At 40.5% G+C, this 22,772-nt stretch overlaps 1 protein-coding gene across 2 annotated transcripts in view; it reads left to right on the forward strand.

Moving 5' to 3' along the window:
• The first annotated feature begins 456 nt into the window (after positions 1 to 456).
• The window catches only part of LOC134004679 (sodium- and chloride-dependent taurine transporter-like), a 36,888-nt gene continuing 14,572 nt past the window's right edge, over positions 457 to 22,772 (forward strand). For both annotated transcript variants that reach the window (XR_009927849.1, XM_062444041.1), the window contains exons 1-8: positions 457 to 586; positions 12,559 to 12,788; positions 13,034 to 13,168; positions 18,927 to 19,015; positions 19,774 to 19,916; positions 20,419 to 20,551; positions 21,754 to 21,888; positions 22,567 to 22,670. Coding sequence is in view for 1 of the 2 variants with exons in the window: in XM_062444041.1 (XP_062300025.1) it covers positions 12,560 to 12,788; positions 13,034 to 13,168; positions 18,927 to 19,015; positions 19,774 to 19,916; positions 20,419 to 20,551; positions 21,754 to 21,888; positions 22,567 to 22,670 (968 nt within the window). In the remaining variant the exon portion in view is untranslated. The remainder of the gene's footprint in view (positions 587 to 12,558; positions 12,789 to 13,033; positions 13,169 to 18,926; positions 19,016 to 19,773; positions 19,917 to 20,418; positions 20,552 to 21,753; positions 21,889 to 22,566; positions 22,671 to 22,772) is intronic.

The raw sequence follows: 22,772 nt of genomic DNA on the forward strand, positions 1-22,772 counted from the left end.
CATCAGCACTATTTCCAAGAGATGACACTGTGGTGGTATAACCTCATGTCTCCAGCATGTAAATTGCCCAGGAAGTAGAAAAGAGAGAAAAAAAACAACCCTTCTCAACCACTAATGCTCTTTCCAGTTTTTTTTAAAAACATGCACCAAATAGTCATTTAATTTATTGCATCAACTCACAGGCAAAACATTTAGCTGATGTCAAAACATGTCAGGAATTACGAGCGAGTCATGCTGGCAAACATCCACAGTCAAGTCATTTTTTTCTTACTGGTTCGCACGTGTAACCGCTAACTTGTATAAAATCCGACATTGTCGACGGACCCTGAAGGCATCCGACACACGGCTCTCCTGTTGCGCTGAGAGGAGGCAGGCCGGTGATTTTCCACTGCCGCTGATGTCTCCGGTCCCCCTTTTTTAAGAGACAAAGGTCAGAAAGAGAGGCTTATAAATAGGCTAAAATATAGGCTACGGACGCGTTCAACCCTCAGTCTCTTCCACGGACACGAGAGGACACGGACAAGGGACCGCGCTCAAAGGACATTAAAAGGACAAAATAACAAACACAATTACATCAACATAGCAGGTAACGGAGAAAAAAAAAGACATGCTCGTTTGCTCACCTTTAAAGCAGGTTTGGGAGGGATGGCTGTGCTCCTCTCTTTCGTTTTTCTTCTGATTTTAATTTAATTTATTATAATAATCCGCTTTTTTCTTATTGTGTCTCATATGGATTTGGATGTATTTGCAAAACTGAATGAGAATTTGAAACGTTTTGTGCATTTATAGGTGTGGGGGGGGGCAGGAAAAATAATTTGCAGTGTTTTATTATATTTCATGCTGGTGTTACTGGCAACGTGTTTGCAAGGATGTTTCCTGGTGGAGGAAGCTGCGCTGTAGATTTTGGATAAAAGGTTGTTGTGTCTCTCTCTTATTGTGTGCGTTGACTCGTGCGCTCACTGAGTGATTTTGCAATTTGTTTAAAGGCTTAATTGCAACACGAGCAGGTTGATCTGTAAAAAAAAATGTTTTATTTAGTCTTTCATCCCCCGTGGCTTTTCCATGTGACATGTGTTAAATGCATCATCCAGATGTGTGCGTCAAGTTCATTATCAGTATCCTCTTTAAAAAAAAAAAAAAAAAAAAAAATTAATTCATTTTCTCTTCGATTTTAGGATGTCACAAGATGTCCCTTCTCTTTCATTATTCTTAATTGTCAGCTCTGTGTTTGGTTTTTTGGGTATTTTATTTACACACTAAGCTACAATCTTTCTCTTTTTACATGTGGATATTTAAAAATGCGGGTTTTTGTGTGTGTGTTATTTTTAGTGAAACATTGTAATAGTGTTTGCCTCATGTCATTTAATTGCGTAAAAGAAGTGTAGCAGAAAGGGGAAGTGAAGCGCACGGCAGTGAGAAGGCGGAGATGCTCATCAGTCGCACGTTGCACATCGCGCGGTCTCTCTCTCTCTCTCTTTCTCTCTCCCTCGCGCTTTCTCTCTCTCCCTCGCGCTCTCTCGCTTTCTCTCTCTCTCTCTCTCTCTCTCTCTCTCTCTCTCTCTCTCTCTCTCTCTCTCTCTCTCTCTCGCTGTGCTCCTGTGTCGATCTGTTTCCAGCGTCTCTCTACCTTTTGTCTCGCTTCCTCTTTCTCTGTCTGTCTTTTCTGTTCGATCTATTGGTGTAATTTGATCCTTTTCTTTTTTGACATAAAGCCTCAGTGATTAACCACTTGTTATGACAATGAATGGACATGTTTTAAAACGTTATTTCTTTGTGCTGAAAACTGTTTTGGATGAAAGTAGACTATGCGTTTTTAAAACTGCATGGCAAGAAAATATGAGTTCCCTGCACAAATGCATGTTGAAGTGCACACCACGTTTTTAAAACACCTGCACGTATCAATGTGTTGTATTGGATACTGTACATTATTGGGTCTGTTAGTGTTGTCTCTTGGTTTACGTGTGGCTTCCATATTTCATGTAATGGCTGAAGAGAGAGAGAGAGAGAGAGAGAGAGAGAGAAAAAGGTTTAATGGGAGTGGCAAGTGTCTAGAGTAGGGTTGGGTTACGATAGCAGGTAGCTGGTTCCATTTTAAACCAGTTTTAGTGTTGGAAAATTACCCAGCATGGTTAAGTCTGAGTCTAAGACACCTTGTATTGATGTTACTTATTAAAGACAGATGTACAAAACATTGAAGCAGCCTTGTATTGAAATAAAATGTTATCTATGTGGCATGACTTGAGTTTTAGCTTCTTAAACATTTATTGTATTTTTTAAATGTTAGTTCTTGTATTTGATGTAATTGTCATTTATATTAAAGAAGTGGTCGATTATTTAAGTAAGCTGTTTTCGAAACTGGATTTAGAGTATGCACAATGCTATCAAACCACAACCCTTTGAGGATGACCATGTTTGGTGTCACCGACTCGTGTGTGTGCTTGCATAAGGTGACACATTTCATATTTGCAATGCTGATGCACAACTTACCAGTTTACAGCTGATGAATTGGGCCAAAAAACTTGCAAAGATTCAGCAGTTTTACCCTGAAACTGCACAGGATGGGAAAAAGACACCAGGAACATAGTTTAGACTACCGTGGGACAATAAAACTCTTGTTCTTGTTCGGCAAAATGTAGATAGAGGCAGAAAAAATACAGAGAGGTTTAAAATCGAAGTGGCAATTGGAGAGGAACTTCTATAGTGTAGATCTAAGTGACATGGATGCCAATTTCCGCCAAAAAACAGAATTGTGAGGACATTTCTGGGTTGTTGTGAGGACATTTTGGTCTGTCCTCGCAACTTCAAAGGTTTATGTTCAGCTTGGGGTAAAGGTTGGGTTTAGGCATTTAATTGTGATGGTTAAGGTTAGAGTGAGGGTCTAGGGAATGTATTAAGTCAATGAGTGTCCTTACAAGGACATAAAGACAAATGTGTGTTAGAGTAGAGAGAGAGCTCCTGGCCTTGAGTTTAATCTTATCTTGGCTGCTGTAGAGTCATCATCGAGCTGATGTGTGACAAGTTGTTAAATCGGTCACTGCGAGCACAAGATCTCACCAGCGCTGGTTAAGTTCCTGTGTGTTTGTGCAAAGGCTCGAGCTTGTGTGACTGCATGTTTGTGGCTTGATCTGAAGTGTGTGTGTGTGTGTGTGACGAATCAGAGATGAATTGTTTTAACACCTTAAACCACTCTTATGAACCTGAAGGTGTCATGATCCAAGGCTGAATGGTAGTAATCCTCACTTTATTTGTTGACTTTCTTCTGTTTCTGCAGTGCACTTCTTTCTTATAAAGCAACCTGTCAATCAAACTGAGTCCTTTTTTAAAAAATTCTTTTCTCTCTTTTTTTTTTGGATGGAGGTTTAGCTTCTGTGGGTGGTGCTCTTTCACATGCTGTTCAGCCAGTTGTTGTTCACGCCAAATTCCACTTCTTCATCCAATTTATGAGCTGAAAAAAAACATCACTTTAACACATAACATGCAAATCTAACAGATGAATAGATTGGATAACTGCTGTGTGTTGAACTGGGTATTTATAGAAGTGAAAAACTGAGTTACCAACTATTTTAATAACTGATTATTCATTTTGAGGAATTTTTTAAGAGAGAATGCCCAAATTCTCGGGTGTTTTTCTGGTTTCTTTGGTCTCCTGTAATAGTAAATTGAATCTCTTTGAGTTGTTGGATGGGACAAAATAAGACAGCAGAGGTTGCATGTTGGGCTTTAGGTAACAATGATCAACATGTTGTTTCATATAAATTAAAGACTAATCAATTAATTGAGAAACAATCAACAGTTCAATTGACAATGATGATAATTATAATATAATAAGTTACAGCCCTATGTTTTTACAAGTTGAGTGACAGTTGTTTGTTTTTCTGTCAGTCTGTTTAGTTTGTCAAACCAACATTGAAAGCTGATATATTAGCTGCAGGCTTGTTTGCTGTTAAATCATTTATTGAGTCAGTAACCTGAGGTTAGTGGAACATGTCTGTCTGTGTGTGTGTGTGTGTGTGTGTGTGTGTGTGTGTGATGGTGAAATCTCAGCCACAGGCACGACACGCTCGCCGAGTATTTTCTGCAAATGAAAACTGAGAAAGAGGAAAGGGAGGGGCGAGGAAGCCTACGGTGATATAATGGTACAGCTGCTGTCAAATCTTTATGATGGTGTATCCATGACTTCAGCACTGCACCGTCATTGCTACTGTACATTTGAAACCAGAATGAACCACTGACCCACATACACCCACAGTAGTCTTCAATAATCATTAGAGCTGCCCCATTAAGCTTGTGTAATTTTCTATAAATGTTTTGCGGTTGTAGTTTGAACAGTTAATTGTGGTCGGAAGCTTTAATTTACATTCAATGTGGGGCATTAACACGTCACTTGTAATGCGGATCAGTAATATTATTACTTTTTTCAAGTAGTCTGAGGCGTTACAGATTGGAATTTAGTAATTAAATTACAATGCCTAATCCCAGTAACGCTCCATTACTTTTACTCTTGGGGGGGGGTTGGTGTGTTTGCTGTCAGGATTGATCATTGCTTATTTTCTATTTCTACACATTAGATACAAAAGATTCAACGTGTATGTTGAGGATTTTGAGGTGTTTAAAGGCAACTTTGGCAGAGTATCAAAAGTACTATAACACGTTACTTTTGCTGCTGTCTAATAATTAAATTCAAATATTTACCTATTCAATGAGCAATATAATCAGTAGTCGATTACAATTTTCAGGTAACTTGCCAAACACGTTTACGTTGGAGCGGCAGCTGAAGGCGAAAGCGGTAAGGAGATTGATTTAGTGCCAGCTCTCTTTGGGGTGTCAGATTTAATTGTCCTCAAGGCATATTATTTGTTTTTATAGCCTGATACCAAGTGCACATATTTATTCATCATTAGGTTGATGGAAGTCAGTTATTTAGATGAAGGGCAAATCATTTGAACAGATTAGCGCCCCCTTGTGACATGTTGGATTTTAATACTACACTCAAAACGGATCCTGAGTACAAACAGAAAGGGGGGAAGTAGCACATGGAAGTAACTTTTCAAATGAAAGATTTCATGGAAAGTTTGAACATCTACAACTCCATGACAACCGGTGAACACATTGTGTCATAAAAGCTCCAGAACATAAGCGAGTACATAGACCTTGGGTTGAGATTGTTTTGGCGACTGCTGTTTCCGAGGTCAGGAAGGAACTGACAAGCTCAAGTTTTCGTCAACGTTGATGAGAAATCTCAGAACCATGGAAAGATTAATAGTTCAACGACAACTGATAAGCAAGTGGGTGGACATTTTTTGGTGGAGGATTTGTTTGTGTGGTCATTTTTCTTCACACTGTAAATGCTATTCTGGAGAAGTGTGATGCATATGTTTTTGGTATTTAGAGCTAATTTTTTTCATCTAGATCATCCTAGCTATAGAAGGCGCCGACCTATCCTGTTATCTTGCTTCTAGCTCAGCTAAAATCATGCACATTTATGCTCTTGACCTCTTCCTTAAAATCAGCAAGATTAAGGAGCTGATAATCAATGGGTCCTTGGCGGACAGCTACAAATACTTCTGTGTCCACATCATCGAAGACCTGACATGGGTGCTGCATATGTACTCAGTGGTGACAAACACACTGTTTTATATTAGACCCTTGAGAAAAATCTGGGTATCCCTTCAAAGACTGAGGAATTTCAACTCTTACACCAACGAGAGCACCTTGACGTAGAACATCACTTCCTGGTACGGAAACGGCACTGAACAGGACACATGCGCTGCAGGCTGAGTGCCACCCACTGGCAACATTTGAATGTCACGCCCCCCCCCCCCCCCCCCCCCCCCCCCCCCCCCCCCCCCCGACGTACCGGCAACGAAACTTCCCCTGATTTTGTGATCTGACTCCATAGGCTTGATATCAAATTTCCACGTTATCAGTCTAGTTATACGCCTCTACATATCTGATATGACATGAATGATAAAAGCTGACGACATGTCACAGCAAGCAAGTCATTTGTGATAACTGACTCTGCTTAAGGATAAAAACAAAGATTTCTTTCAGGGCAGACATCTGAATGACTCAAATCACCTTTTATGTGGCACTGCTGTTAATGTAGTTCTTGGAAAGTTTTAAAACCGAGTGATACAGATAAATGTATTAATTAAAGAAATAGTAGTCATATTTGGACACAGTTTAGATTATAAATGTTTAAGATGAATAGCAGTGTGTGTGTGTAAACAGGACTTAAGCCTATTGACCTGCAGTAACCTTGTAATAATGTTGAACTGGAGCAAAAATACAAAAAGTTTCGGAAGAATCAATAGTGTCTGTTGACTCAAGTTAGATAAGACGGAAAGGAATGCGTCTTTCTTTTCCTTTTAACTTTTAAACTTCCTGTTATCTCTTTCTCTCTCTCTCTCTATCTCTAACTTGCACTCTCATTCTTGTCGTGATACTCTTTGTTACGCTCGGTGTTTCTTGGTCAGTCGACGTTTCCTCTGATCTCATTTATCTATTTCTTTTTTTTATCTAAATCAGTTGCACCTATTTTCATCTCCGTCAGCTTGTGGCTCTCTTCTCATGCTGACTCTCATGTTCTTTCACTTCCTGTGTAACATATAGTTTTTTAGTAACAAACATGTCCCTCGCTTCTTTGCTTTTGGCTCTTCTTTACCTCCCCCTCTTTTTTCACTTTCTCTCTTTTTCTTTTAACAGCTCTTTCTTTCCCTCCCTTCATCCCCCCATCTATTTCACATAATAACTTCAGTCCTTTTTATTTATCTAAAATGAAAGTGAGAGAAGAGGGATAAGAGGAGAGGAACAGCCAATGGGAATGGATAATGGGACAATGTACAACAGAGGAGGATGAAGAGAAGAAGGACTTACTGAGATGACGAGAGTGCGAAAGATATGGGAGGAGGATGAGTGGGAAGAATTGAGAGGAAGAGGAGGAGCTGATTAAAAGATAAGTGACAAAGGAGGAAAAGGAGAAGAAGCAAAAAAACCTGGGAATGGAGGCAGAAAAAGGAAGAGGAGACCAAGTGGTAACTACCACAACATGAGACTGGGGCCTGTGCAGAAGCATCTTATTGTGCTGATTCCAATAGACTCAAATAAGCATCAACTTCTCTCTAGAAATAACAAGTCAATCATTTTTTGGTCCGAAGTAGCGAGGTGTGTTTCCAGAGCGTGAAAGGCAACACTCCGCGCTCTCCATCTGGAAGGCCCTGACTCCAAATGAGATGATAGAGATGCTACAGGAAACCCTAGGATGAGAAAGAAGAGGAGAGAGAATGAGGATAGGAGACGAGAAAGCAGAGGATGAGGAGAGTAATTGTATTTATAAACCCAAAGACATGAATCCAACCATGCCAATCATGGTTTATAAACTAATGACTTAAATAGACCATTTGCAACATGCATGAAACATTACTAGACATGTGATTTAAAGGAAAGAGGTAAAGATGGAGATTGAAAATGTAGGAGAAGGAAGGAGGCTGGTGAAAAGGAGTGAAAGTAATGTGGAGCATGGATGGGGGGGGGGGGGGGCAGGATTGGATTTAATAGGCAGGCAGTCCAGTGGAAATGTACATGGTCTTAAAATAGGATAGTGTGTTATGTAAGTGGTTAGGGAGTGAAGTAAGTGTGTGTGTGTGTGTGTGTGTGTGTGGGGTGCTGGCTGGGTTCTGAAGTCACTATATGCAAGTCCAGAGTCTGGGCCCAGGGATCACACACACACACACACACACACACACATACACACTAAAACATCGGACAATGAGCCTCTTATGTTTTACACCAAGCTTTTGGCCTGAGCTTTAAATCGTCCCACAGTTCATTGCAGTTCCCACGGCCGGTCTCGCTCTCTTGAGGTCTTCTCGTAGGCAACTGTGCAACAACAACATTTCCTGCTAATATATCTGCTCTGACATCCGAGAATTTATGACTAGTATGACTTTCACTTCCTCCTACTTACTAGAGACTTGAAGATTTTACTTGAAACGGGAATCGGGAATGATAATCAGACTTTTTTAAAAAAATCCTCTTGTCGGAGCTTCTGTAGGTGGCACTCTTCTCTTTTGCTCCTCAGTCATCACACTTCCTGCTGCACTCACCCTTTCCATCCCATCCATTTCCAGTTGTTAATCTGGCAGCAATCTAATAAAGGTAGCTCATACGCACTTCTCCCCAGGCACGTCCTCCAGCTTTTTTCCTTGGGGATCCCAAAGCATTCCCAGGCCAGATGGGACATGTTATCCCTACAGCAAGTCAGCGAGCATCTCTTATCATATCCCCAATCCATCTCAACCGATTCCCTTTAATGTGAATGAACAGCAGTTTTGCTCCAGGTGTACATGAGCTTCTCTGTCATATATCTATAAGGGTGAACTCCACCCGCCCTGTTTAAAGAAAAAGCACAACTTGTTGGCACAGGTTCTACTTGTTAGCGAAAGGCTCAGTGGAACCTAGAAGAAGCACGCGATGTATTGACAGCGGTAAGTATCTAGGCTATAGAAATGTCTTTGAATGCAGACGGTGGCTCTATTATGGATTTAGTTTAGGTTTCGACTTGAAGGCCTGTGATTTAATATTTAACAAGTATGTAAAAGGAACTGCCAGCATATTGCTCAGTTCTAATGTTAAATTCATGTTACAAAGAGGATAGCAGCCCTTTGTCTAAACTGTCTATAAAAACGTATAAGATGGCAGTAGATTATACATATTTAAAAGGTTTCTTGAACTGATAATGGTTGAAGGATTATGCAGAGTCATAAAGTACCAAATCAAGCATCTATCTATATATATATATATATATATTAAATGACAGCGATATCTTCTTTAATAATTTATTTTAATGTGCATCAGTATTGATTGTGGATCTTTTTTTCGGTCGGCTACAGTAATATCTCATTAACTTTCTTCCTCCTCCTTCATCATATCAACCTATTATGTGTTATGGATAGCTTGGTATCAGAAGTTACTGATTTCCACTCCTTTGCCAAAGAAAAGCTCTATTTAATAAATCAATAATGCTCAAGTCTTGGAGATAAAGGAAAAGAAATAAGGGGGAAGTTAATGTGTTTATTATATTAAACTTGATAACATGGTGCCCTATTTAACCAAGCCCATGGAAGATCCTATAATTTCAATGGTAGCTCTCATACAGGTTAACAAAAACCTCCATGGAGTGCCACAAGGCTCAATTCTGGGTCCTTTACCTACTTTTCAATGTTTATGCATTACCACTGAAAGCAATCATGTGCAAAGACTGAGAATATACCTGATTAAGGCCATGAAACATAAGCTTTTAGGTCACCACCAGTCTCTCTCTCTCTCTACTCTTACCTCTTATACATTCTTTCCGGCATCGTTTTTCACGTTAGTATGTAGGTCCAGTGTGTAAGTCCGCTTCTATGTCGGAAGTAATATCACTATCAGTCTTGGCCATTACTCTATACTGCTGTTAACAATTTGTCGCAGACATAATGGAGTCCATTGTCTCTCCCAAGCAGGAAATACTTACTGACACACACACACACACACACACACACACACACACACACACACACACACACACACACACACACACACACACACACACACACACACAGACAGAGAGGGAGTGTTTTTTAGTTTCCTCTGTGTTATTAATTAACTCTTAAGGAAGTTAGTCTTGAAGTGAAATGCATATGGCTTTGTGGGATCATTAACTTGATGAGGGAACCTGCGATGCACAGCTTCTGATGCCGTTGTAAAGACTCTAAAGACCCTAAAATGTCTTTTAAAATCCACAAACATGGAGGAAAAAAGGCTTCCCATAATGCAAATTCTATATCCAGTTGCTATTTCATCTTTTTGTCTTCTCCATCGTGTTTCTTTATGTTTTCAAGGTTTTTAATGGTTAGGTAAAATTTGCTTCTGTGCCTGGAATATGCTCATAGTAAAGACAGGAGAACGATGAATTGCAAAATGAAATGTGTGTATCTGTAGACAGCAATGGAGAAAGCCTTTTGGGGGATTTGTTTTAAAATGTAGTCCTGTCCAGTGTAAATATTGTGCAGTAAGTAAGATAGACAGTAAATGCATGAGGAAGACAAAGAGAGAGAGAGAGAGAGAGAGAGAGAGAGAGAGAGAGAGAGAAGTTGCAGCAGCCTGGCAGATGGAAAGAGATAAAGACATGACATTTTCCACAGTGACAGACAACTGCTGACTACTAAGTATGTCTGTCTCTCTCTCTCTTTCTCTTTCTCTCTCTCTCTCACGTTGCCGCTGCCAGGTGGAAATTTACAGCTCTGGTTGTGTCATTGGGGCACCAAACACTCTGGCTAGACGCTCGCCCATTCCGGGTGTCATTTAATAGTTTTAATGAGGAAGGGAGGGAGGGGGAAGATCAAGAGTATCGTATTTTGTTTTTTCTATTTAATCTCTCTGTTAGAATTTCTTACACACACACACACACACACACACACACACACACACACACACACACACACTCACAAACATATTACCAAGTCTTGGTCATGTATATATATATATAATGTGGAAATACACAATAAAGAGTTAATATGTAGGAGTTTTGGTGCTCAGGGAGCCTTGTAGGTGTATTTTACTCTTTGCTAATAAAGAAAAAAGATTTCCTCATGTCTGAAATTTAAAAAAATATGCCTTTGAATCCCATCCGAAATGTTACCGGCTATAGAAACCCAACCCTAATCCGGTGGCATGTTACGACCGCTACTGTGTGTATCTCTCCTCTGTGTCCCTTCTTTAGTTTAGTTTATTTGGCCAGATCACAATGACACCATTTGAGCTGAGCTGGCGTAAAATAACAACACCTCCATAGAAAGAAAAATAAAGAAAAGTCACCTTCAGTCCTCTTCCAAGAGAACCAACAACCAAAAAAAACAAAAACTTTATGAGCTCTTGACAGCTGTTATCTTATAAGCTGCAGTTGCTTGGAAGTGTAACATGAGCTGAGATGCATCTGTGTAAAAAGACTGGAGACTCATTTGGTTTGGACTCCTCTGCTGCCAAACTATGTAGCCTGGCAGAATTACAACTTGCCACACATTAATCATAAAGTTATTTTCCTGAGTGAAATACCAAAGAGCAACCAAGTAAGTACGTTTCTAGTGGTAGTATCAACCCCCTAAAAAAAAAAACCCCATAGGTGTACTTGCATCCTGTGAGCGGAGTTTGCTTAAGATAAACCGCTACCTCCGGTTATATTTACAGTCATTGTCGGGCCTGAGAATGTTGATATAATCAGATATGTAATATAATGAAATCAATGTTAATGGGTATCATTACAGGATACGTTCACTTGCTTTGGCAACAAATATCACACAAGTGTAGCCAACAAGAGTAGCTTTGCGGTTTAGGTAATGATGGTGTGCACAAACATTTTACACGATTCAAGGAAGCCTGATTCATCGCTCTCTCTTTCTCTTTGTGTGTGTGTGTGTTGCCAAACGTACACTGAAATCTTGCTGGTGTAAAACAAGACAGCTCAAGAAGCCAAGCAAAAAAAGACTCCGCTTAAACCCATATAACTCTATGATACTTTATGTAATCGATGTCTTAAAGGGTAGATCATAAAATATGACAATATAACATGAAATTATTAACTAAAGACATCTGGATCTCATTTAAATGGTTTGAAAAGGACTGAAGTTACAACTAGAAGGACATTAACATTCGCATTGCTTCAAATATTCAGTGGGGAAGAACTCTATATATATATATATATTATTGGAAGCACTTTGGTCTGATTTTACATTTGCCTCAGCTCTACTGCTACATCAGCTGTATGGCAAAGAGATAATGTTTGTGCAACTCACTTTAATTTAAACCAGATATTGCTCACGGACAACTATGAGATCACACGTTTTTATCATTAGCTTTTATCAATCCTGAAGGTTGCACTCTTGGCTGACCCTGATATGGGTCTCAACAAAAGTAAAAAAATAATTCATAATTCTAATGCTGAGGAGGCATAGAGTTAGGAGTTAGAGCTGTAGCCAACGCAGGTGTTTCCTTCAGGGGAGCTGCAGGCTTGGCTAACACTGCACCCCTGGTTTAGCCTCACATGAAACTGATAATTATTCTATTGTGAAGCTCAGCTCAGACTTACAATTAGATGGCTGGAAGCGACAGCTGAGCACATATTTCTAGTTTCTTACTTGCTCACACTCTTAATTTCCCAAGTGAACCTCTTAATATTTTTCCCGAAGAACATTTATAAAGGTTTTGTTTCCTCTCCAAGTTGATATGAATTTGCTAAGCCTGACTGAGAAATTATAGCCACCAGCCAGGTGCTTGAAAATGTTGGGTTGTGGCCACTGTGCTGGTCTACCAGATGCTTTGGCAGCTGGCCAGCCGCCATCATGTGGTTCTGTTTAAATGTGAAGAACTACTGATCTTGTAATATATTGCACTGAGTTGTTTGGTTCTCTCGAGGTTTATGTAAAAAGCTGAAACACTAAAAACTTTACGTAGCACTTCAGAGCAGGATTAATTTCAGACCGGTTCTCACCATATATATTTCTCTCTCTCCTGTTTCTACAGAATGGCTCAAAAAGAGAAACTTCAGTGCCTGAAGGATTTCCATAAGGACACTCTGAAGCCATCTCCTGGAAAAAGCCCTGGCACTCGACCTGAAGATGAGGCGGAGGGTAAACACCCCCAGCGGGAGAAGTGGGCCAGCAAGCTGGACTTTGTTCTGTCTGTGGCTGGCGGCTTTGTTGGTTTAGGGAACGTCTGGCGTTTCCCGTACCTCTGCTATAAGAATGGTGGAGGTAAGACTTTTAAAATGATGAAACTATTCATTTACATATGGAACATTTGCTTATCAGGCATCTGATTCTCTTTTTTCACTACGCCCTGCTTTGAATTCATGCTGACTGTTTTCTCTCATCTTTTTTTCCCTCCCTTATCTTCATCTTTCATGTCATCACTCCTTCCTTGTCAACCGTCCCTGAATGTCATCATCTCTGTACACGTCTGCTGCTGTCTCTCAATTCTTCCTCCCCTCTCCACTCAGGTGCATTTCTCATCCCCTACTTCATTTTCCTGTTTGGCGGAGGTCTGCCGGTCTTCTTCCTGGAGGTCGCCCTCGGTCAGTTCACATCAGAGGGTGGCATCACCTGCTGGGAGAAGCTCTGCCCCATCTTTACTGGTATGTAGCCCTCTCTCCAAGCACTATTAGGTAGCATGAGTATTTACATTTGTCAGCCATGACATGAATGGTTTGCCTATAGCAGCATAAATAATGGTTGTGGAGATTAGGATCATGGGCAGATGTTATTCACCCTCATCAACAGTGTCCCAGGTGGGTGTTGTGTCATGGGGGCTCCAAGATGCTATCCTTGGAAACCCCTCATTAAACACTATGGAGACACAGTCATACACACCACATCCATTGACATAATGCATTCCCTAGCCTCATACACTAAACTTAAGCGTCACAACTAAATGGCTAAATCCAACCCTCCCTTACTCTAAACTGAACCTATACCCAATTTACGTTTTATTCATTTTCCTTTCAGTTTATAAAATAATGTGCCAACTGGGCACAAAAAACCAAGTCTAAACCCTTAACCAGCCCTTAGAAGGTGTTTGAGGAAGTGAGGGCTGGGCCAAAATGTCCTCACTTCCCAGGTCTAGAACTCAAATTGGCTCTCACAATTACACACACACACAAACAGCTATGGACACATACGATATACAGACTTATCATGTCCAGACTCTGCTCTTGTGGAAGATTTTTGTCTATCTCAGAGTGTAAATATAATAGCCTCAGTAGCCAAATACTATCCTCTGGTCACATTATAAGGACATAAAAATCCTGCTTGTCATGTTGTTAACAGTACACGCGTCACTACAAATACAGCAAACAAGGTTTAATAGCTGGCGAGCCGTCTGTCGTCTATTGCCGCCGTCTGGTAACATCTCACTGACATAAATGGCGTGGCGTCTCCAGCCTTTACAGTCCCAACTACAGGGTTTCATTTTTTTTTTTTTTTTTTTTTCCAGTCCTCTGTTGTTTTTCACAGAGGAATGGCTGTGCAACATAAGGCTGAGTCACACCAGACTCTCCTCCAATCACACTGCTGAGACTTTACCCTGCAACCGTTACCAGGCAACCGAGCTCGCACTGGTACACCAACACACTGTGGCCTCTATTCTGCTTTAACCTTCTCTCTCTCACCTCCTCTCCTCTATGAAAACCTTCTTTCTTCCAAGAAAGCACATTCAGATTTTTTAGATACCTTCCCCCTGACATTTGCCTCTGGTATCAAATCTGTTTGTTTTTTATTTTTCTTTTTGGTTTGTTTTGCTCATCCTTTCTCCTTGTCTCTGCGTATCTTCAGTCTTTTTTTTCTTTTTTTTCCCTTTCCTTCCCTCTCATCCCTCGTGAGCTTCTCCACCATCTTTTTCTTCATTTTTCTCACCTCCCCCTCTCTCTCTCCCTCTCTCTCTCTCTCTCTCTCTCTCTCTCTCTCTCTCTCTCTCTCTCTCTCTCTCTCTCTCCCTCTCTCTCTCTCTCTCTCTCTCTCCCTCTCTCTCTCCCCTCCTGTTTGCCACCAGCTGAATAAGGTTAATGTATTCATTACTGTCTACATCTGCTCTGGAGTGGGAATTTTTCTCCAGTATTTTTCCTTTTTAATATTCATACTGACATTTCATCTTAAGCAAACACACACACAAACCTCCTGTAATACTACCGTACGTTTATAAATTGAGTTCAGTAATTTCATCTTCACGACTGTTTCATTATCTGGATTTAATTATTTACTTCTGCTGCTGTTCTCACTTTCACAAACACACCTTGTTTCTTCCTTTCAGACACATTATCCTCCCCTATGTCTCACGCACACACACTCGCACATACGCACAAACATGCGCCCCGAGACGGTGTACAGAGTGTCCCGAATCACGCGTTGCTACGGCAACAGCGAGGCAACACATCAGAGAGACGGAGAGAGAGGGGGAGAGAGAGAGAGAGAAAAAGAGAGGGGGAGAGAAAGAAATGAAGCAGAGCAAGAGATCTGAGGAGCAGAGAGATGGATTGATGGAGACAGAGAAAGAGGGGCAGATATGAAGGCAGAGAGAGAGAGAGAGAGAGAGAGAGAGAGGGAGGGGGATAGAGGAGACAGGGAGGGGGAGGAAAGTAACCGAGAAAGGAAAAATGGAGATGGTACAGATGAGCCGAGCAGGGGAAGTCAGAGTGGAGGAGAGAATGAAAAATTAAAAGAATTAAGTAAAGAGTGGGGGAGAAAGAGAAAAGGCAGGCACTGGAGGAGGTATAAGAAAGAGAGAGATTCCTCTGCAATTTCTTGTTGTTGTTGTTGTTCACACCTCCTGTGTAAACCTGGTGTAGAAATGTGTAGATATATATATTTTTTGTGTGTTTGTGAAAGTAAATAATTGAACTGAAATGAGAGCGAGAGAAGAGAAAGAGAAAGACAGATACATGTAACGTAGCCTGGTTTACATCTCTCGTCATCCTCCTGCCTGTGTGTGTCAGAGTCAGAATCCGCCCAAAAGAAAAAAAAAAAGACAAGCGTTCAAACCTACAAAGACTACACCCCATAACAACTGTATCCACCAACATACACCGTGTTGTTTTTTTCCTTCTTCTTGGCGTCAAGGAAGGAGCACATATCGAATGTCTACAGAGACATAATACTGCGCGATAGCTAGGCAATGATTGCATTTGTGTCGCTAAGCAACCGCCGAAATCCTGTGAGAACATAAATTCTCACATGTCCGTTCACCAAAACTGAACTGGGGTTAGTCAGGCAACATTTTTACTGTGTTGGAATAAACTGAAGAAAATAATATATTTGGGTGACAGAGAGATAAGGGCAACATCTGTAACAACTGTAAACTCTGCAGAGAGAGGAAAACGCAAGTTTAATGGTGTTACAGTAGCACCTTTCAACAAAAGGGCAATTCAAAGTGCTCCACATAAAACATAAAAGGTTAAGATGAGATGATAAAGAGACACGAGACACTATAAAAAAAGACATTCAAATAAGATTTAAAAAGAGAAATATAAAAAAAGAAGATAAAAATAAGCTGAGAAAGGTGAATTTCATTAAAATGAGAAGTTAAGCTGAGCTATTTCTCTGCACTGAATCCACTAAGTGAATAATAAACTCAAAGCTCATCACAAGTTTTTTTGTTTTGCTGTTTTCAGACGGCTTCAGCAGTTCCAATTCTAGTTATATAAATGTCACGAAGGTTAAACAAATATAATAATCTTAATATGAATGATGAGCAAGTCACCCAGCTATCAACGCTGACCCGAGTCAGCCAAACTGAGGCTGACTCGGGTCCAATTTGGCACCATCAGTCGTTACTCCCAAAATCATATTTATAATCGGTTTAACGACCGTAATGGGCGTACCCTAGATTATTTATTGGTGCTTTTTAGGTGTGAACATACTGGAGAGCTTTCCAGTGCAATAAGTGTAATACTGAGTGCTTAGTTGATTTGTAGGGGACACATTATACTGTTAGCGTTATATGCTGTTATAATGTCGGACGATGTTAATGGTCAAAGTTCCAAAACACGAGGTGACCCTATACAAGAGCCAGGGCTTCAACTTGCTCTGAGTGCTTTGTTAATAAAGTTTCCTCCTCCTCCCTTATCAATCTGACCTCATATTGTTCATGCATGACCACAAACTGTCCTCTTTGTAGCCTTTGTTTGCAGAGGTTGTTCCACAGGTTGTTCAGGTTGCTCACTCGAACATGTTTATATGTATTCGAGAAGTTTATATATTGAGTAAAGAATAGGAGAAAATAAGCAAAATTCTATGAGTACTATTTAATTACGTAGTTGCTAAGCAACTTCTAGATGCTAACCAATCAGAACAGAGTGAGCTCATCGAGAGCCTTAAAGAGACAGAAGCTAAAACAGCCTGTTTGAGACAGAGGCTGAACTGAGGAGCCGCATAAAGAACCAGTATAAGATAAATGTGTTGGGTTTTTTTCAATCTAAATCATGCAAAGATATAATAATAAGGCAAATAGCACTATATAATATTATAGACAGTTTAGAATCCTAGAATGAAGATAAAGAAACTTCAATTACGTCACAAAAAATTATTGTAAACCTAAATGTAAACAGGCCGAACGAGGTCAGCCGAGGTCAGCAGATGAGCACAAGAAGTGACATCATGGAGGAGGTCGCATCTGTTTGTTTGATCAGCACTGTACCATGTGATCCGCTGTGTGTGTGTTTAGAGATGATGGTTGGCAGCTGCTAATTAGCTGACTGATTAAAAGGACATGATGCGATGGTGGAATAGTTCACACATTCATATGCACACTTAAACACACACACACACAAAGACACACACACACAAAGAAACACAGATGGGGATTGCGGCTGAAGAACTTTGTGTCAAATTTACGCAGGCTGTTCATCAAGACCAACACACACACACACACACACACACACACACACACACACACACACACACACACACACACACACACACACACACACACACAGATGGCCAGTGACGTTGAAAGATATTAATTCGGATGAGTGACCTCTGTCGGCTGTGAGTGCAGACTGATAACACACATACACACAGGTTGAATTAATACACTTACGAGGACCCGCAATGATTCTCCAACCTGAAAAAAACCTAATCCATGTTCAAATCTTGAGCCAAATCCCCAACTCCTACACCTGTTCTCATTTTGGGGGATTTTCTTATTTTTTATACCCTTGTGAAAAAGAAATACACACACACACACACACACACACACACACACACACACACACACACACACACACACACACACACACACACACACAGCCTTGATCCTGTGTTTACCAGCAGCTCTGTCTCAAGGCCAGTTTTGATGCAATTGAGGTCAGCTCATCATGTCAAATGAAATTGAAGCACAAGGCAACACAATTGAAGGTTACACAAATGAAAACATTATTGCTGTAGTAGTCTAAATGTACTTTGAATATTTTTGTACACGAGCTAATGGGGGGAAAAAAACAACATGGATAGTGAGCAGGAATTTGGATTCGCAGCTTTGTCGCAGTAAAATGTCTTCAATCAGGAACAGATTTTTTTACAAATAAAATGCAGATGTGTGTCATCAGCATAACAGGAAGAAGAGAAATGACTCGAAACAGGAAGTCATACCTCTTACAGTGAAATAAGCAGAATACCTTTGTGATGACTCACTTTGATATATAAAAAAAGATGAGCAAAACATTTTTCTTATTCCTCTTCTTAAATCTGTTTTCATGTCTGCACCATTGTATCAAATGGTGGTATTTTGTATGTCACTGAGGCATCTGTGGAAACTTTTGGATTTTTTTACTACATCTAAAAAAAAATAAACATCTGGGTTTGAAGAAGGAGGTCCAAACGGCTCTTGGATTTTCATGTGGGCAAAAAACATAACACCAACTTATCAAATATATGTAATTTAACAGTGAAGGTACATTAAATGAAACGTGACACTCGTCTCATGATGAACTGATTACTCTTACATCCTCTTTATTGGACAATCAAAATACCGCACTGAAAACCTCCCCCCACAAAATGAGAGAGAGAGACGCTTACTGGGACATGCAGTGTATATATAGTGACAAATGTGGGTCTTTTCGGGGGAAGTTCATAATGTCACGCTGGTCACAAGAATGTGAAATGTCAGTGTCTTGTGTTAGGTCGTAAGTTCAAGCCCCAGCTGATGTTTGTTTATATACAAAAATAGTAACATATTATTCTAAAGGGGGTTTCATAAGACTGTAAACAAGTTAGATTAATGGGTTTTTATCAAATGTGTCTCTGTATCCCATCTCTGCTGCTGCCAGGAAGGAAAATCATAAGCTTCTCCTGGACTTCTGTCATCATTTTTGTCTCATCACGATGATTTTTCTGTCTTTCCAGGTATTGGTTATGCCTCCATCGTGATCGTGTCCCTGCTGAATATCTACTACATTGTCATCCTGGCATGGGGCGTCTACTATCTGTTCCAGGTAGGTTTGGGGAGGAAAAAATAACTCTGATCTGATCGCTGATGATCCAGCTAGCTTACGTGCTATCTAGCAGGAAGGCTTGTATTGCAGAGACTTAAGCAGGGGAAGATATTGCCATGAAAGAAAAAAAATAAATCATCAAACACAGGAAATGTCAACGTCCATATCACCAACACCTGATCATGTGATTCCAGGGCAGAGAGCTTATATGTCAGCAAAATACCACTCAGATAAAGCTTAAAATAACATAAAAGTCTGCTGGCAGGTAATGAATAAATAAACGGATGCATCATCGACTGGAGGAAGAGAAGTTACTTGAGATACTAAAACAACAATTGCATAAAGTTTGCCGTCTCTAGTGTCCCAGCACACAGTAATATGAAGATCAAGGGTTGCTACGTGTGCATACAGTATGTGTGTATACAGTATGTGTGCATAAAGTACGTGTGCATACAGTATGTGTGCATATATTATGTGTAGGTGTTTGATTGTGTGTCAGCTGGTATATCAAGTCATGCAAGTTTCATGTCAGTTATTTGTAATCCAGTCATACCTGACTGAAATAAAATGTGTGTATTAGGTCAATAATGTTAGCTCTGTTGCTCTTCACGCTGCCCACAGTAGAATCAGTCTTATTATTATTTATTAAACACCCTCCAGCAGCAAATCAGAAGTGAGTATTGTCCATAGCTACAGTATACTCTAACATGACTCCTGCTGTTTTCTTGTGTGTGTGTGTGTGTGTGTGTGTGTTTCAGTGTTTCAAGCCGGATCTGCCCTGGGCCAAGTGCAAAAACAGTTGGAACACCGATCGCTGCATCGAGGACTCCTACCGCAAGAACAAAACCCTTATGTTGGCTGCCACAACCAACTTCACCTCCCCCGTCACCGAGTTCTGGGAGTGAGTTACATAAGAGCTCGCATACATGCTCACTTGCGTAACCACAAAAAATTGTCATCCTTGTTTGACATCTTTTAACGTCTTTGTTAGTGTTCTGCTATTTAGACAATATAGCCCACCAAGGCTGACATTAAGAAACGTGTTTAATTTACTTGTCAGAGAGAGAGAGAGGCTGTAAATGAGACTGGACACATTTGGAAAACATGCACAGGCATATCAAACACTGTAGAGGTCCTTTTTGGTTTTATATTCTCATATATTTAGCGGGCAGTGGGGTAAGCAATCCCTGCCAAAGACAACTTGTTTAGTTGTCCAAAGGAAACAGGAAGTAGCTGACACATCAGTAATATAGTCACTGCATATGTGAACCCTCTCCGATAGATGTGTATACACCCAAACCCCACACACACAGAATATAGTGATTTCTTTCAAATGAATAAACTCTAACCTTTTATCACCATGTCACACGCTCATATAGACGTTTGTCCTTTTTACGTTGCAGACATAATGTGCTGGGTATCAGCAACGGCATAGACGATATCGGTCCAGTCAAATGGGACTTGGCTCTGTGTTTACTCCTCGTTTGGGTCATCGTCTTCTTCTGCATCTGGAAGGGAGTGAAGTCCACTGGCAAGGTAAACTGGCCTGTTGCCTTATACTGTCCTGTGTTGTGTTTTGCTGTTTTTTCTATCACTGATTGTGTTTTCATCACTGTTAGCGCTAGAACAAAATGTTATACTTCACCAACTCGCTGACCTTAAAAAAAAAACTGATTTGTCCTCCTTTTATCTTTGCCGTATCGCAATAACTGCCGCAAACCATAACAGGGTGATCCTCATATGACCAAGAGAACAATAGCATGCTTATGTTCAAACCGAGTGCAGGAAAATGCAAGTTTTTTTATGAAGGCCTTGGGGGAGATGAGGAAGTGGCAAATGCATGTGGTTGCAATCTTTTTATTCTTTGTTCAATATTACGAAATGGATGAATCCCACATTCAAAGACGGACAACATCATTTTCACATTACACAATTATACATTATATCGTATATCATTTCGGGGAAGACTTCTTCTTCTTATGCAGAGCTGAGTTTTAGCTGGACAAACATGTGGATCCCATGAGGAAGAGCAGAATACTGTCAGGGCAACATCAGGTTCCACTTAGCTGTTGCAGTCTCTCAGATTCTTTGGCCCAGCCTTCGACAACTGCATGAATCCTAATTAATGCGAACACACAGTTTCATAGTTGATATTCTGAAGATTTACTAAAAAAAAAAACTAAACTAAAAAACTTTTTTTTTTTTTTTAGCAGGCTCTTGGTGCTGACACTGTCATGAATCAAAGCATGTTTAATAAGCAAGATTGATCAAATGTAGTCTAGCTTTTTTTTATGGTTTAAAGCTTTAATTCCAAACATCTAAATGTAAGAGTAATGGTGTGATTCAAGATAGAAAAAAAACACATTTAAGAGTGTGTAAAATTGCCACTGCAGCTACAAAACAACAACAACTCCCCCTGAGACCAGAGGCAGCTCAATCAATCCCAGACTACTCTTTTTATAGCCTCAACACTCTCTATTGATTGGTCTGGCCTTGATTTATACTTACTGGTTGTAACTCTCGTAATAAAGTCACTCCTACAACGCCAAGTGTGGTCAACAGTTTCCAGATACTGATACGCTGCTCTTGATTTAAGGGACTTAAGCTTGTGGTTCAGACATTTATTAGATGTAATTCCTCGTGAAGACACCACGATATTAGCTAGTTGGTAAAAATAACAAATTAACACCAGAGTCATTGCATCAACTCTTATGTGTGACTTTGCTTTTCGTCCTCAGGTGGTCTACATCACAGCCACGTTCCCGTTCATCATGCTCATCGTGCTGTTGATTCGTGGTGTGACACTGCCTGGTGCTTCAGCGGGCATCAAGTTCTACCTGTATCCTGACCTCGCTCGTCTGAAGGACCCAGAGGTAGGTGTCCTCGGGCTGCCTGAGTGAGAGAAAACCCATCGTTGGGTTCCCTGTTGTAGTCCTCCTTTCCTCCACTAGTCTAGCAGATATATGTGCATGCTGCTGTTGAACAAGCCCAACATATGTCTGGCTGCACATAAAGTGTCTGAACTTAAATGGAGACACGTATTACAATATATAATACCAGTTGGCAGATTAAATAGCAAATACCACTTTGAGAGAGTGAGAAATAGTATATCTACAAAAGAATAACTAAACTAGATCCTCTATATTTTTGCACTTCCCCCAAGACTTTATGACCTCAATTCATGAACATATGAAAAGAAAAAGAAAAGAATCTGTCCCTGAAAGATGTAGAGATACTCTGTTCTTTAGATTTTGAGATCAGTCATAAACTGAGAACACTTAAATGGTCAAATATGTCAAATTTAGAGGCTTTTTTGTTATATTTATATAAAAAAAACCTTTTGATGGCTTCTGACCTTAGCTAATAAAACCATATCTCTAATAGATTCTGCTAGACCTATGCAGCCCCTTACTTCCCTAAATCAGTGTTACCCCCCCCCCCCCCCCCCCCCCCCCCCCAGCGTCTCTCTACACAATATTCGCCCCTCTGTGCCTCCCCTTCATCAGCAGGCCTCAGCCTTTCTGTCCCCACTCTCTCCCCCTACCTGACAGGTTTGGATAGACGCTGGCACCCAGATCTTCTTCTCCTATGCCATCTGTTTGGGCGCCATGACGTCCTTGGGGAGCTACAACAAGTACAAATACAACTGCTACAGGTGAGGCGACAGTTTTCAGTGAGGGGTTTAGCGGTAGGGGAAGAGAGGGGGGTGGTGGGATCGTTGTGTGTTCATTAACAAATACTCCTCATGACATATGTG

This window comes from Scomber scombrus, chromosome 3, assembly GCF_963691925.1.
Source record: "Scomber scombrus chromosome 3, fScoSco1.1, whole genome shotgun sequence".
Taxonomy (NCBI): Eukaryota; Metazoa; Chordata; class Actinopteri; order Scombriformes; family Scombridae; genus Scomber; species Scomber scombrus.